The sequence below is a fragment of the Fukomys damarensis genome, unplaced genomic scaffold (genome assembly GCF_012274545.1).
Source record: "Fukomys damarensis isolate Sample0158 unplaced genomic scaffold, DMR_v1.0_HiC HiC_scaffold_12, whole genome shotgun sequence".
NCBI lineage: Eukaryota > Metazoa > Chordata > Mammalia > Rodentia > Bathyergidae > Fukomys > Fukomys damarensis.
In genome coordinates this window covers 31149715-31166243 of record NW_022900924.1, presented here as the reverse complement: position 1 = coordinate 31166243, position 16529 = coordinate 31149715, and the positions used below count along the sequence as shown (strand labels likewise).

Here is a 16529-nt window from a genome sequence, read left to right as displayed (position 1 = left end):
GTCCTTGGGTCCTTCCTGGGTCTGTTGTCGCGCAGGCCGGGAGCTCCCGCGCAGGCCGGGAGCTCGCGCGCACGCCGCCGGGTCCTTTCCACATCTTAATTGTCACGAGGAACCACTATTATCAGATTCCAGTGAGAACTGACAGACAATATATAGGCACATGCTGGTCTAGAGATACATGTACATAAAATTTTCTAAATCAAAGAGGTATCACATAGAATAGTCTGAGTCTATATTTTTAGCATAAGGAAGTATCTTAAGTAATTCACGGAAAGAGAAATAAAAATGTCTGGTAATGCTGAAAAGATACTCAGCATCACCCAATGGAAAAATATAAATTAAACACTGAAATACAGTGTTTTATCAATGAAGGAGACAGAGGTGAAGGCTGGTAATTAATATGCAGTATTAAGGAAGGAGGAAAGCGAAATTACATTTAAATCATACTCAGTGATAAACGGTTTACAAACTCAGCCACTTTCCGAGTTTGGTTGACCAAGAGATAAAATAAATATAGGAAATTTTGTCTTGAGACTGGGTATTTGGGGAACATAATACAAATTATGTACTTTTTACAAAAGTAGTTGGGTGTGGTGGTGTACACCTGCAATCCCAGCACTGTGGAAGTCTGAGGCAGGAGAACTGGTAATTAGAGTGCACCTGGCCAATCCAGTGACTTAGCAAGACCCCGTCTCAAAATCAAAAATAGAAAAGGCTTGGGGATGTAGCTCAGCATGAGGACCCTGGGCTCAACCCCCAGAACTGCAAAATGAAACAAAACAAAACAACGGGCAATAGCAAAACATGCATTCTTTAGTCCAAATCTTTTGAAATATTTGTAACTTGCAATGCCACGTAACAAAAGACGTCTGACACAAACCAAGTTCTGTTCTCTATGACAACTCAAAAGTTGTTGGGGATAGAGTAAGTAAATATTAGGAAAATGGTCAACACTAAAAAGTTTTGAGAATGTTTCACTCCTGCAGGGACCGAGGACAGGATAGGAATGTATGGCAAAGAGCATTACTGAGAATAACTGCACCCCACTTCTGCCCTCAGTTTTTTAATATCTTGCTTGCGTGTGACAGCCCCTCCTCTTGTATTTCTTCATCTTGCTTTCATTGAAGAGTAACCGTACTTTAAAACCTTGTCGATAAACCCAGAGAATCGACAGGCTATGGCAAAAACTTTTATTTGGTCCCAGGAGGTGCTCAGCAAAGCTTGTTATGTGGGATGACGGATGGGTGGGAGGGTGGATGTACAGATAAAGAACAATTTAGTGTAGTGGAAAATGCTTGGGTGTTTAATAAGAAATCATATATGATTTTTTCCAACACAATTACATAGCTCCTAGAGACCCCCTTGATGATTTTACCACTCTGTGTCAATACTTTTCTTTTAATTTAAGCAATTTAGTGACCAAGGTGAGAATGAACTGCAGGATAGCAGCTTCAAATTCTGGCACATGCTGTAGTGTGTATTCAGCAGACAACTGCTGTTGATGGTGTGACGAAAGTATGGATGCATGCCAATTGTGTTAGCAGCTGCATTGTATTTCTTTTTTCAATTCAAATTACAAAGTACCTTTGCCAGACTCTGCTTTACTAACCAGGGTACCTTATCTCCTTCATTATTGAGCCCTACACAGAGGAGATGCGACAAGACTCAGCTCTGCAGATACTGAGAAAGGTCCTTAGTAAGGCAAGGAATCCTTTCATTATGGAAATTGCCTCAAATTCTACCAGGCTATGAATCTACTAAGCTTCCTCACCTTGTGCATGGCAAATTTCATCTGGGAGTTGCTTGAGCAAATTGTGTCGGCAGTCAAGAACCTCCAACTTAGGCATTGACCCCAAGGATGCCGGCAGGTACTCCAGAAGATTATTCTCTATATACAGCTCTTTAAGACTCTGCAATAACATGACAGTGTACCATAGTGCTACCTTAATGATTCTTATCTTGATAAATGAATCGTAATAACTAAAGTCTATGGGCAAACCATGCATTGGGATAGAAGGTAAAACATTTGAAAGACTAGAATCAAGGAATGCAATTATTTTTAATAAAGCCATTAAATTTGTTTTTCATTTATGCAGGGAAAAGAGAATATAATAACTTTTTTCTTTTAGAACTTTATGAAAAAATAATTTGGGTTCTTTAACTGCAGTTACCAGTTGCTTCTTTTAACAGCCACGGTTGCTACAGAACTATAATGGCTTCAACTATTAAGCCAACATCATATCCAAGCAGAAGTAGTCAAAACACACAGACAATAGTTAAAATGTAACTATTTTTAACTTATAGGGCAAAAGTTTAATGTTTACATTTAGCCCTAGGTTTGTGGTAATGAGCAAGAGAATCAAAAGTATGCTGTGCATGTAGGGCAAAGGGGTGAAGAATTAGGAATAAGACCCATGTGTCTTACTGAGAATTGCCTGTGTTGTACATACTATTGCTTGGTTCTATAACTGGGAATTACATAGTAGCACACATCTACTTTATCATTATCAAGAGGACCATAACAAGAAAATGAAAAAAATTACAGTTCTCAGAAAATTTACAGTTCTCTAAAGACACATTAGTAAGGCTATGTTAAATGCAGTTACCTTGTTGCTTTGCTACAACTCAACACAGTGCTACTGATGATGGATTCACCACCAGCATGAACCTGGTGCAACGTGATGTGCCCACCCCGAGCAGGGAAGGAGGTCACTGTGCACAGAATGCAGGCTCCCAGAAATGTTACCCATACAGTACTTCAATTGCAGAATAGCATAGTTTTCCAAGGGCTACTTATGAAAAATGGGAAGTAACTGGAAGGAAGTGTGACTCAATTTCTACAAATGAAACGTGAAAAACACACAGTGGGAAAATATGGCATGACATATCTAACAGCACTCACCACTGGATGGGGCGGATAGTTGAGAGGCTGAGGCAGAAGGATCACAAATTTAAGCCCAGCCTAGGCAACATTTAATAAGACCCTATCTCAAAATAAAAAATGAAAAAGAACTGGGGATATAGCTCAGTGGTTCAGCATTTGCCTAGCCTGTACATGGTCCTGGATTCAATCCCCGGTACCACTAACGAACAAACAAACAAACAAACCAAAAAAACCACTGCAAGTATATAAAATGTTGTGAGGTTGTTCAGTCACAGTGGAAGCTTTAAAATATAAAGGTGACTGCTTGTTGTTAATTGAGACCCTAAGATGGATGGTTTCACATCCAGTCTGTTTCACACTTCCTGCTCTTTCAATGCCAGCCAAGTTACAGGATCAGTGGCTTGTGCTTTGTGGAGGAGGCTTACCTGAAGCTTCCCAATCTGTTCTGGAACACAGCTAAGCTTGGATCCCTGGTCTTGCCCAATGTATAATTTCTCCAGAGATGCTAAAGAAAATATTTCCTCTGGGAAGGAAAGGAACTTATTTCCCGTCAGTCCAAAGATCCTCAGTTTTGAAAGCAAGTTCAACTCTGAAGGCAACTAGAAGCATTCCAAAGGTAAGTTTCAGGTTGATTGAACAGTCAGAAAATAAATTGGGGTTTTGGTTTGGAGGCAGATGTCTAAGCAAAAAGAAAGCAATTAGTTTCTCCTACTGACAAAAAGCCTGCACATAAGTTTATATATATGGACTGGTTCTACTTTTTTCCTGCCACTTCTCTTTTTACTTGCACTACTTTAGATTAGAGCAATTTTAACTGCCTTTTTTATGAACTTTCACATAAGAGATGTTTGACACTATTGAAAAAGTGCTCATGATGCGTTATATTGCAATAAAAATAGTCAAAATAAATTCAGATCCACCCTTCACCTTCATAGGTTTCAACTTAGCAAGCTCGAAAAGTCAGTTGAAATCTTAGTTGGAAGCAAACATATGTTCAGGTCATTTCATTTTTTTTTTTGTTTTTTGTGTTTTGTTTTGTTTTTTGTACTGGGGATTGAACTCAGGTCCTTGCACTTGTCTGGCAGGTGGCAGTACCACTGAGCTAAATCCCTGGCCCTGTTTAGGTCATTTCTAATTGGAGTGTTTAATGAAGATGGTTATATTGTTTTGTTGCTGTTCCCTCCAGTGAATATCCAAACTCGGGTGCTTTATGTGGATTCTGGGTAGGTATTTCACAGACTGCCAGGCTGTAGGGGCTGAGTGGCCTTGAGAAAGTTCTCTATTCCAACCCTTTATTACAGTGGCTTAGTATGTTCTGTTCAAGCCATTTGACTCTTCATTACTCACCATCTCCTGGAAGGAAAAGCCAGTTGCCTTCCATGAATCCCCTTAATGATGCAATTTCCTTTGGTCAAGTCATAATCTATCACTATTATGTTTCACCTATTGTTCTCTTCCTGGCCCTCTGGAATCACATGGGGAAAAAAATCTCATTCTTCACATATACAACACAAATGCTCTATCAGTTGTGTAACAGAGATGCCTTATATTCTTGTTAGAAAGAGAAAAACCTCCCTATATATTTCAACAGCTTAACTCATGCATTTCTCTATTTTGTTTTATCTCTAATCAGGAAATCCCTCTTCACAGTTTCCTGCTGTAGTACTTTGGCATTCTTCACATCCATTCCCTAAAACTCCAATTTACTTTCCACTCCGGTTAAACTTCAGCTCTCTCAGCCACCCCGCCTTACATCTCTCCATATCTGGATCAAAGAGACAAATCACTGGATAATTGGTCAGTCGGAGGTGGAGACAAACAGAAAGCCCACCATGTGAGCACTGCATCAGTAAAAGTTTCATAGAATTGCACTTTTCCCTGTTTTTGTGTTAGTGCTCTTTTTCCTAAAAAATATTATAGGCTGTTTCCAGTTTTAGTATTTTATGAAAAATCGTATCAAGTCAACTCCAGAGAAGATTATGTTTAAGCTTTTCTCCTTGGCTATTTCAAGCTTCATTTTTTTGAGACAAGGTCTCACTGTATAATTCAGGCTGGCCCTGAATGCACGATAGAGCCCAGACTGGCCTTGTACTCACAGTGATCCTCGGGCCTCAGCTTCTGGAGTGCTGGAATCACACGCCTGCACCACCACACCCAGTGCCAAAATTCCTTATCAGACCGTTCGTTAGATCCCATCACTACTGTATGAAACATCTGCCTTCAGTGCAGACCAAATCAGTGGGGAAAGTTTTCAATCTAGTTACTTCATTACTGCTGTTTACTTAATCTATAGATTTAACTTTTCTTTCTTCAAAGCCTATTTGAATGTTCAAGGAGTATTTTCAGGATATTCAAGATCCAATATTTGATTTCATTATGGTCCTATTAATGTAAAACTGAAATAAATCAGGACAGATGGAGAATCTGCAGAGCATCAATTAGGGGACAATTATTGCTAACACTATAAACAGAACTTGTGGCGTTTATCAGGATGTTCCCCCAAAGTTTCATGTGCTCATGGGTGGGACTTTGGGGAGGTGACTGGATCATGGGGGTTTAATACCCATCGTGGGATTAGTCCATTGATGAGTTTATAGCTAACTAATGTTGGGAGGTAAAGCCTGGTGGGAGTAGGCTACTGGGGGTGAGGCCTGGAAGAGTTTCTCCTCAGGATGTGCCTCCCTTTCTCCTCCCTTGATTTCTCTCTTTGCTCCCTGCTGCCAAGTCACGAAGGTACTTTTTTTTCCTCTGCCATGCCCCTCAGTCACGCTGCCCTGCCTTGGAGCCAGCTGACTATGGACTGAAATCTCTACCTGGAGTGATCCAAAATAAACCTTTCCTCCTTTAAATTGTGGATGTCAGGAATTGAGTCTCAGCGATGAGAAAGTAACTAAGGCAGATATATAACCATTCTGATGTTGAATGTACTACTTTGGTTTTCTCCTTTAATATAAATATACTATACAAATAAAACCTGTCTCAGTACACATTGAAAGTCAGCTAGTTTTGTGTCCACCTACGTGAGGAGAAACTAAGAGCCAGGTTTCAAGAGCCATAAACCCATCAGTTGAATTTTTAGGGTAGGAGAGATAAGGAGCTGATTTAAGACTGTTACTTTATCTCCTTGCTGAGACAAAACCTGACAACCCAAAGTTAGAGGGGAAGGGGTTTATTTGGCTTACAGTTCATAGAGGTTTCAGTCCATTGTTGGCTGGCTCCAAGGCAGGGAAGGCAAACAGACAGAGGAGAAACAACATGGTGCACACCAGGTAGCAAAGGTAACAAGAGGAGGACTTAACAGCATCTCCCTCCCCTTTTATTTTATTCAAACTCCTTAGGGCGGGCAGCACTCACACCCTTAATCCTAGTGCCCCTGAGCCTAGCACTGCATCAAGAATCAATTCCAGCTTCACGCATTCTAGATCAAGCCTATGACCACATGAGGCTTTGGGGAGACATCTAGACCCAAACCATAAGAAAGACCACTGTTAGCAGGAGAAAAATGCACTTGAGGTTACAGGAGGTGTTAGCCTAAGAGGAAACTGAGGAGGAAGGACAAAAGCCCATATGCACAAAACCATCAGAATAACTCAAGAATAAAAACAATGGTGCATCTAGATTATCACATTCATTATAAAAATATTTAACATGTCTTCAACATCAGTGTGGTTTGACTTGCGGTAAAAATTGGAATTAGATTAGTTAGATTAAAATTACTTTTAGGAAAAGATTAGGCATAACTCGTGGTCTGACTAGAATTAGGTCAATGTGTTAACCTTCCCAAGTGTACCTTATATTTTGAGTCTTTTTCTCCAGTTATGGAATGAAAGGCTTTGTCCACTAACAGTATTTCTTACGGCAGGGGTGGAGTAGTGGAAGAAGGGCTTTCATGCCATCATGAAAATCCTCCAGGGTAGGTTACGACCTCAGTAGAGATTAAGTCCTAGATTCCTTTTCTAAATTTTTACGTTACCATCAAAAATTTTACTTCCTGAAATGCAGTTGTAAAGCCCCATAGCAATTAGGAAGAAACAAAAACATCTAGAAATTATAAATCAAATAAAACCTATTTAAAATATAAGCCTTTACAGCCCAGACTTTTATAATGCATAGTAAATATATGAGACTGGTATTCATGGCCAGGAAAAGCACACTATTATCTGGTTACAGTTGTTGATTTCTAAATCTCCCTGTTCTCCCTCTAGAGTTATCTTTTGCTTTAAATAGCAGTAATTTTCAAGTATTAAAAATAATTAAGAAACAAGGCGGGTGTGACTTGGAAGGTTGAGGCAGGAGGATCATGAATTTGAGGGCAGCCTGGGGCCTGGACCACATAATAAGACCCTGTTTCAAACAACTCCCCCAAAATTGCATAAATTTTAAAATAAAATATTACAATTAAAATTAGGTTCCTCTATGATCCCCTCCCCATTTCCCCACTTTATTGACTTTCTTCTTCCCAGCGGTAGCCAGCCACCATCAGCAATTTAGTGAATTTTCCTCCAATTCATATTTTTACACTTTTATTACATATGAATATATCCATAAAATATATGGTATGTAGGTATTTATATATGTTATTTCATGTGATTTAAAAATGAATAAATGGTTTCCTAAGATCCTGAAATCTGGTGTTTTGTTTGTTTTTTTGCTTTGATACCGGGGATTGAACTCAGGTCCTCGTGGTTGTGAGGCAGGCAGCAGAACCGCTAAGCTAAATCCCTCGCCCTGGTGCTTTTTCTTTTTAAGAAACATCACCATTTGGAGATCTATCCACACTGGCCTACTCCAATGCACTTCAGTTATTAAGGGGCATTCTCTCTTATAAGCATAGCCTAGTTTATTTTCCCACTTCCCTGCTGACTTTGATTGCCTCCCATACTTCACAATCATCGTCAGCACTGCAGTGACCAGGCTGAACATGCAAGCCTGCATCCATGCAGACAGCATCTCTAGGAACAAATCTATTTCCGCAGTTTCCTATGAATGGAACATTAAGGCCCAAGGCATTTGTGTCAGGAAAACCTGCTGGGAAGGAAAGTGGTCTCGGTTAAGAATATAGACCTGGTTCTCCATTGTTGGTGGGAGTGCAGACAGCTGCAACCACTATGGAAATCAATATGGAGATACCTCAAAGAGCTGGGACTAGAGGTTCCATTTGACCCAGCCATCCCTCTGCCGGGTATCTTTCCAAAAGAATTGAAAGAATCATACCACAGTGATATATGCGCACCTATGTTTATAGTGGCACAGTTTGTAATAGCTAAAATTTGGAAACAGCCCATTTGCCCATCAGTTGAAGACTGGATAAAGAAGATGTGGTTTGTCTATAAAATGGAATACTACTCAGCCATAAAGAATGAGAAATTAGAGTTATTCATAGGAAAATAGATACATATTGAGGATATACTCCTAAGTAAAATAAATAAGTCACACATGGGTAAATACCAAATAGTTTCTCTGGTGTGAAAAACTACAATAGTACATAAGATCCTAATGAGATAATTGGCAATGTGAAATAGGAAGAAAAGGGTTAAAGGTGTAGGAAAAGTGGGAAGGGTAGGGGAAAGGTAATAAGGGAAAAAGTATGAGAAAATGAAACGATGGAAATAAAGTGTTGTAAATGGGGAGGGGAGAAGGGCGTGAAGTGAGGACAGGGACAAGGGGAAAAAATGAGAACCAAGACCTGTCATGTAATGGTAGAAGATCCCAATGATGAATGTAACTGTACTGTATACCTAGAATGTACCAGTAAACTCAATGAGAGAGAAAAAAAAGAATATAGACCTGGGGGCCTGGGATTTAGCTCAGTGGTGCCACTGCCTACCTCGCAAGCACAAGGACCCAAGTTTGATCCCCGGTACCAAATTTAAAGAAAAGAAAAACAACATAGACCTGGATACCCAGCAGCTCTGGGCTGGAATCCTGGCTCTGTTACTTATAGGCCATGTGGCTTTGGACAAGTTAGTTCAGGTCCCTGTCCACCATTTTCATCATAAAGCATTGAGGAGAAAATAATAATAATAATAATAATAAGAAGAAGAAGAAGAAGAAGAAGAAGAAGAAAAGAAGAAGAAGAAGAAGAAGAAGAAGAAGAAGAAGAAGAGGAGGAGGAGGAGAAGAAGATAAGTGAGATAATCCATGTGGAACATTTAACTCAGTGCAGGAAGATAGACAAATGATCTAAAAAGCCCAAGTAAACACTGGCTACTATGTATGATTACTATTGCTATTTAGGAGGAAAGAAAGTAATCAAATTTTAAATGTACACCCTGGTATACACTGAAAACTCTGGCTTTTTGCCTATAAAGTCAGTTCAAATTCCTGTTTGTTTTGTGCTACTGGGGATCAAATCCAGGGTGCTCCCCAGTGCCTCTCCTTTAATTTTTTTTTTTTTTTTTTTTGAAACAGGATTTCATTAAACAGCCCAGGTGGAACTTCAGTTTGCAATCCTCTTGCCTCAGCTTCCCAAAGTGCTGGGGTTATAGGCGTGGCTTACTGGCCCGTTTAAACAGAATTATACCAATCCAGGGCAGGAAGGACACTCGGGAATCTGAGCATAGTGACATCGGGGGCGGTTTGGAGGGGCGGTGAGGTGGGGTCAGTACCTGCACTATTTTATTATCATCCAGCGCCAGGATTTCCAGGTTCTTCAGCGCACAGATCTGGGAGGGGAAGTGGTCCAGATGGTTCTGGCTGAGATCCAGGAAGCGCAGGTTGAGCAGCTGTTGGAAGGAGCTCCGAAGAGCCCTCAGGCCGGTGTTGTGAAGGTAAAGCAGGTGCAGGGAGGGCCACCTGCAGACGAGGCGCGGCACTTTCTCCAGGGGGTTCCCACTCAGCCCAATTTCCGTCATCTCCGTGAGCTCTCCAAGAGCGCATGGCATGGACTCGAGGAGGTTGTGGGATAAATCGAGCACGGTCATTTTGCTACACTGGCATAGTGACTTGGGCAGAGAGGACAGGTTGTTATGAGCCGCGTAGAACTTCTGCAGCCTGGTCAGATCCCCAGTTTCTTCTGGGAGGGCACTGAGTTTGTTCTCATCCAGATCAATGATCTCCAGGTTGTGGAGAACACAGAGCTCCTGAGGAAAAACCTTGAACTGGTTTTGCTTCAGGTAGATCTCCCTCAGTTTGACCTGGTTAACTATTTCCTTGGGCAGAGATTTTAGGCGGTTTCCGGACAGTCCGAGCAGCTCAAGGTGGTGCAGGTTTTTACAGATCACCGCGGGAATCTCCTCCAGGTCGAGGTGGTAGAGCCGCAGCTCTCTCAGGGCTCGCAGGCTACTGAGGACCTGGAGGGAGGAGGGCACCAGGGGGTTGCTGCTCAAGTCCAGGCCCTCCAGGTTGCTCAGGGCCCCCAGCTCAGGGCATAGCCCCCTCAGGTTGTTCTTGTCCAAGTAGAGGATCCTGATACTCGTTAAATGCTGAATATCCTGGGGAATTTCTTTAATGCCATTATTTTCCAAATGCACCTCCTCTAATTCTTTTAATGCCAAGATCTCAAGTGGAATGGCTGTCAGGCTCTGATTAGAAGCATCGATGAAAAATGTTCTATCAGTGACGTGTGGTTGATCGCTTTCCTGATGAATTTTAGGTGAGTGTTCTGCTTGTAGTATGTCCTCTGACATTATTTTGAAGGAAAGTTCAAATATTCAAAATCTGAAATACTCTGAAAAGACAGAAAAAAATCAGAACCCCTCTGATACCAAATTTATTAATCTTGGACTGGGGATTTAGCTCAGCGGTTTGGTGGCCTGCCTTGCAAGCGCAAGGACCCGAGTTCAAGCCCCAGTACAAAAAATAAAAAATAAAAAAAAAAACAAACAAAAAATGTATTAATCTTAAGAAAGAAAAAAATACAGTAAAATCTGGTTGACTAAATTTAGTACTTGAAATTATTTTACCAATTTTATGTTCCATGTTAGGATAAGAATTAAGGTATGAGCTCCTCTTTCTCCTGAGGGGTTCACGCACGCACACACACACACACACACACACGTGTGCACACAAACAGTCCAATTACAGTTTTCAAAAATCCTTATTTTGATCCTATTTCCAGGTATGCAGTAGAAGCTTGCAAAAGATCATTGCTCTTAACATAACCCTGAGAAAACAGGAGAAAAATATTCATATTTTGAAGTATACCTATTTTCCCTTAAAATCGCCAGAGAGTTATACATGTAGATGTAGGCCTAAAGAACTCCAAAAGGACAAAATTCGAGACATGGACCAGTCTTGTCCCCAGGAGAGGCCAGTGAGTGGGCCCTGTCATGCCTGGTAGCATGTTTAAGTTTGGGGCTGTCAGGCCGAGAAGAAAGCCTTCCATGGATATAGGCAAAGGAATTTCTGGGACAAGGAGAACCAGCCAAACATTGGCCAGGACAGTTAGAATCTTGAGTAGCCTCGATGCAGAGTCAGTTCTCCCCACTGGCGTTTTCCTCCTTTAGACTCTGACTTGACAAGTGGCCTTAGGGAAAGTTGCAGGCTGGACTCAGAGCGGAGAGAGAGGGTTTATAGTCTCCAGGTCTTAGATCCCTAAGGGCTGAAGGATGGGTCAAAATCCCCCTTAAACAAGTGTTCGAAAATGCAGCAGGGCTAGGGATGTAGCTTAGAGATAGAGCACTTGCCTAGATGCTCTAAATCCTGGATTTGATTCCTAGCACTGTAAAATGAGTAAGTTAACTAAAATTGCAGTGACTTGAACTGAAGCTGCAATCCAGAAAGAGACTTAAAACCTAGAAAACTGGAGATATAAATTATGTCTGTGGATTAGAATATTCAATAATGTTAAGATCCCTATTGTACCCCAACTTGATTATGGTTTTAATGTAATCTCAGTCTCAGCAAACTTTTCTCATAGAAGTTGACAAGCTTTTTATATGCACATGTGGAAGAATAATTGTGAATAATAAAAAAACAGCAGACTTACACTGCTATACTTATGTATTATAAGGCCAAGGTGTTAATGTGATATTTCAGAAGAATTAGGTCTTTAATGTGTGTCCCACATCTAAAGTCTCGGGGGAGGCAGAGACTGTAGCAAGGATTGTAGCAAGCCTGGCCTTTTTGGGATGGGGCTGTCTTGCATCACAGAGACGCAGCCCCAGAACACAGCGGGTGCATTTCAAGCCTCACAGATGCCAGCATCGTTACTGCTTCCTGCAACACAAAATATGGGTTCAGATCCTTGTTACTTCTTGCCTAGTTTCAGAAAGAGTGTTGAAACAGTGTTGCATTCTGTTATGTAAAGAAAAAAAAACAAAACAAAACATTTAGCAATAGTTAAACTATGTCTTCAACATTTTCGTCATTTAGTCATCAGGCAGATTAAATTAATCTTACTGTTCAATCCTGTAGGACAAAAATCTCCAGTTTCCTGAATACAAATTTCTTAAAATGCCAAAGACTTCTATCCTAGATATCGTGGTACCTCGGTTCATGAATATATCTCAGTTCGTCCAAGGTTCTGGCTGCAACTGATTTGAAGTAAGTATTGTTCACAAGAAGCCTGGCTTTTGCCTACAGTCCCAGCTACTTGGGAGGCTGAAGTAGAAAGATCACAGGTTCAAGGCCAGCCTGGGCAAGTTAGTGACATCCTGTCTCAAAATGAAAAATAAAAATAAAAAAGAAGGGCTAAAAGTGTGTACCTTAGGGTAAAGCACTTGTCTAGTACATACAAGGCCCTGGGTTCAATCCCAGTACTAGAAAATAAATAAGGTAGATCCAAAAAAACCCTAGCTGTTATTAAAATCATTCTCTTAGGGTGTGAAGCTTCAGACTCAACTTTCTTGTGCAGCCTCCAAAAAGAGTTCACCTGGGGAAATTCACATGAACTAGCCACCAAAATGAGGGCTCACACCAGTGTCTTGGGCTTCTAGACATAAGAAAGGACTTATTTCTCTTAAGATTCATCTTGGTGAGAGGCTATCTGGTCACTTTAAATATGTCTCCCACACGTTTCTGAAACCAGTGTGGCAGTCTTCACACACACAGACACACACAGTCCCCAACATATAATGGTTTAGTTTACAATTTTTAACTTTATGATGATGTGAAAGCAATACACATTTTGAGTCTTTCTCTGAGCTAATGCTATGTAATCTGATACTCTCTCACAATGCTAGGCACTGCAATAAACCGCAGCTCCAAGCCAGCCATATGATCCTCTGGGTAAACAACCAATATTCCACAATCTACTGTGGAATCTACTGTGTTGCCAGGCTCTGATGTTTGGTAGATTAGGCGTGTGAAATGCACTTTTGACTTCAGGATATTTTCAATGTATGATAGGTTTATCAAGATGTAACCCTATTGTAAATTGAGGGTCATCTGTACATCATGCTTGGGTTTAATAAAAAAAGATTGTAAAGCCAAGATTTAGATAAAAATTTTGCCAGGGGCTGGGGACTTAGCTCAGTGGCACTGCGCTTAAGTCAGATCCCCAGTATTTAAAAAAAAAAAATTGCCAGTAAATCAGCCAAAATAAATAAAAATGAAGAAAATTCATTCTGAATTAACTACCCCCCGATGTTGTTAATTGAATGTGGTCAAATTAATTTATTACATCCAATATTACCAGGAGGTGGTTTCTAAATGAAATAATTGTTGCATCTTCACTTCAAGAAGCCAAGATTTGGATAATTTAATAATTAGCTCTTCTTTGAATAACTCTAATCATTGAGAAACAACTAGAAACCTGATCAGTTCTCTCAAATGTGCAGTGAGTGCTGCTACTTTTGTTTTCAAGTCTGATTCTCAGGCCCAGATAGGGACTCAGTGTGTAAAATCTTGCCTGCCCTTTGGTAACATTACACTTTACTTTGATAAACCAATAAATAAAACAAAACAAAACAAAAAAAGCTTTTGGGAAACTATAAAATCCCTTGAGACAATCTTCCATATAAACTTCACATTTGAGTGGAAATCTTTATATGCAAGCAATTTAGATTTTTCAGCCAAGTGTGAGAAAATGTCAAAGACTCAGCCAATAATAAAAGTGGAATATTGAGAGCCTTGACACGTTTCCTTCTTAAGAGAAATAGTAGGAGGGGGGGGAAAGACTCTGTAATCTTACAAAATGCTTTGAAATGTTCCTACAATTTGATTAAGCTGAGGCCCAGTAACACTTCATTAGCTGCCTTAGTGGAATATCCTTTGTCACAACTGAGCAGTGTGCCCCATCACCGAATTGTTCATCTAAATATTGGCTTCTCAAGAATTTTATGTAGACTCAAAAGTATCATTTTATCCATTGTCTCTTTTATTAGTACCTGCTTGCAGTACATAATGATTACTTTCATTGTGGGGAGTTGATACGTGTATATAGTATACCTTAGTTCTTTTTTAATTTCCTCACCCTCCCTCACTCTTCCTTTCCTCCATCTTTTGGTCCCCCTCTATTTTATAAAACTTCTATCTCCCTGTTTCCTATTATCTATCTTTTATTTTGTACTTTCATTTATTTATATTTTGGATTTCTCGTGTAAGATAGACCATGTGATATTTAAGCTGTTTCTGATTTATTTCACTTAGCATTATGGTCTCAAGGCGCACCCATTTTCCTAAAAATTACAACTTTATCCTTCTTTATGGCAGAATAGTACTCCATGGTGTATAAATACCACTTTTTCTTTATCCGTTCATCTGTTGACGGACATATAGGCTGCTTCTAATATTTAGCTATTATGAGTTGTGCTACTATAAACATGGGTGTGCATGTTCCACTGTAATGTAATGTCTGAAATTCTTTGGGGAAGCTACCTAGAAGGGAAATAGCTGGGATGAGAGAGATTTATTTTATCCATTTAAAAAAGTATTCTACTCTTCATTCCCTGACCCATACCACCTCTTTAATAATTCAAAACTTTATTTATTTTTTAAATTTTTGCCATTTCAAACTGTTAATGAGCAAGAAGGTTTGGGGTACTAGTCCACTTTCTCATCAGAAAACACGAATGTGAAGTTTTCGTATGAGTTGCTCACCTTTTATTCATGGACCAAAACATTTAAAAATGACAGAACACTAATTTTGTGACCTGCATATTCAATACCCAAATGATGAGCCTGGATAACACCTGAGGCCAGCACTTTATATCTTCCTCAGAAAATTCAGCCAGGAATTTACGCAGTTCCAGCACTGGGTACCAAAGAAGTTGAGGCAGCTGATAGGAAAAATACAAATAATGGATATGTTAGTATCATTGCCCAGATTCTTTGAGTTCTGTCTCCAAATTATCAGAAAATGTATGCAGACCATACTGAAAATAGGCCGTAAAGTAGCAATTTTTCCGCTTCTGGAAATTGTTAAAGGTGCTTTTCAGGATGAAGGTGCAACATGCTAGGACCTGACCTACAATGACCTATGAGCTTGATCAAACCCAAACTGAGAGGAACCTAAGTAGTCAGGAGCTCTCACAGACTTGGAGTAGAAGTGAGGTGCTGTTGACAGTCTGAACCCCAAACAGGGAGACACTGAATACTCCCCCACTACCCACAAGTTCTCCACCTGGTCCGGCAAGTGGATGTGGCCTTCTTTTCCTGGGCTGCTTAAATCCCTTCACTACAGCCAATCTAGCAGACAGAATTCAGCCATGCTTTCTGTCTCTTTAGAGGTTAATATACAATAATAGGCTTTTTTTGTTTGTTTGTTTGCAAAACCAGTGCCTTAGTATTGGCTCCCATGCTCACCAGACAGCAAGCCCTTGCTTAGTATTATTATCTATATTTTCTTGAAAAATGACTACTTTAAACACCATGCTTTGGGCTTATTAGAAATAATCATTTGAGGCCAGGCATGGTGCTGCACACCTATAATCCCAGCACTTAGAAAGCTAAGGCAGGAGAATCCAGTGTGTTTGAAGCCAGCCTAGGTTACAAATTCAAGGCTGCCTGAACTACATAGTGACACCCTCTCTCAAAAAAATAAATTAATAAATAAATAAAATTAAAATAAATAAAAGTAAAAGAAATAATCATTTGAAAGATATTTCTAGATCTACAAAGCAACAAAGACATTGTCTATTAAGTTATTTATATGAAGATAAATGTACTAAACCTTCCTACAATAAGATGCCAGAAAAATGCCAAATGCTGGCTTTTATTGTCATGCAAGGACTACTAAACCTGAGGTATGTTCTTTCATTCTGTCTTCTAGAAAGTTCAGATTCAAGTTAGACCTCCAGTCACTCCAGATCTTGCACACGGGGCCTCAGAGAATCCACCTGAGCTCCTAGAAGTCAGCTCAATGCCACCTCCCTCCTCCCAGCAATGATTAAGGGGAGGGGACAGGCTTTTTCCAACTACATCCCTCCTCTCCCTGGAAATCACTGGGAGAAAGGAGGAGGAAGTGCTGATGGAAATGAGCTGTACCTGCAGTTAATGTCTTTTGACCACCCTGTTCCATACGCATTTTGACATGTGGATGGCAGTTCTGTGTTACTCTTACTGTTTTGTTTTTCTCTGAGGCAGACGGGGAGAAGAATGCTGTAGGCGCTGTTTGGTTAGGGCAGCCCCTTTCTGTTTCTTCTGTTTTATTAGTCACTCTACATTCTGTGCATTTGTTCCCTTGGAAGAGAATCCCTCCCTGCCCTTGTGCAGCACTAGCGACCGCTTTATCTTGTTCTAGGCAAACCACTTCTCTTGCTTT

General features: G+C 40.2%; 1 protein-coding gene across 5 annotated transcripts in view; it reads right to left on the bottom strand.

The window, feature by feature from the left end:
• Nucleotides 1-16529, bottom strand: part of Lrriq4 (leucine rich repeats and IQ motif containing 4) — a 30648-nt gene that overhangs the window by 12937 nt on the left and 1182 nt on the right. For 3 of the 5 annotated variants that reach the window (XM_010632347.2, XM_010632350.2, XM_010632349.2), the window contains exons 2-5: nucleotides 14867-15045; nucleotides 11814-12043; nucleotides 9493-10553; nucleotides 1772-1910 (exon numbers count right to left, since the gene is read on the bottom strand). In XM_010632347.2, the coding sequence (XP_010630649.1) occupies nucleotides 1772-1910; nucleotides 9493-10512 (1159 nt within the window). In that variant the 5' untranslated portion in view covers nucleotides 10513-10553; nucleotides 11814-12043; nucleotides 14867-15045. Of the gene's footprint in view, nucleotides 1-1771; nucleotides 1911-3309; nucleotides 3484-9492; nucleotides 10554-11813; nucleotides 12044-14866; nucleotides 15046-16529 lie in introns of those variants that run through there. The other 2 variants (XM_010632348.2, XM_019208709.1) reach the window with 2 other exon arrangements.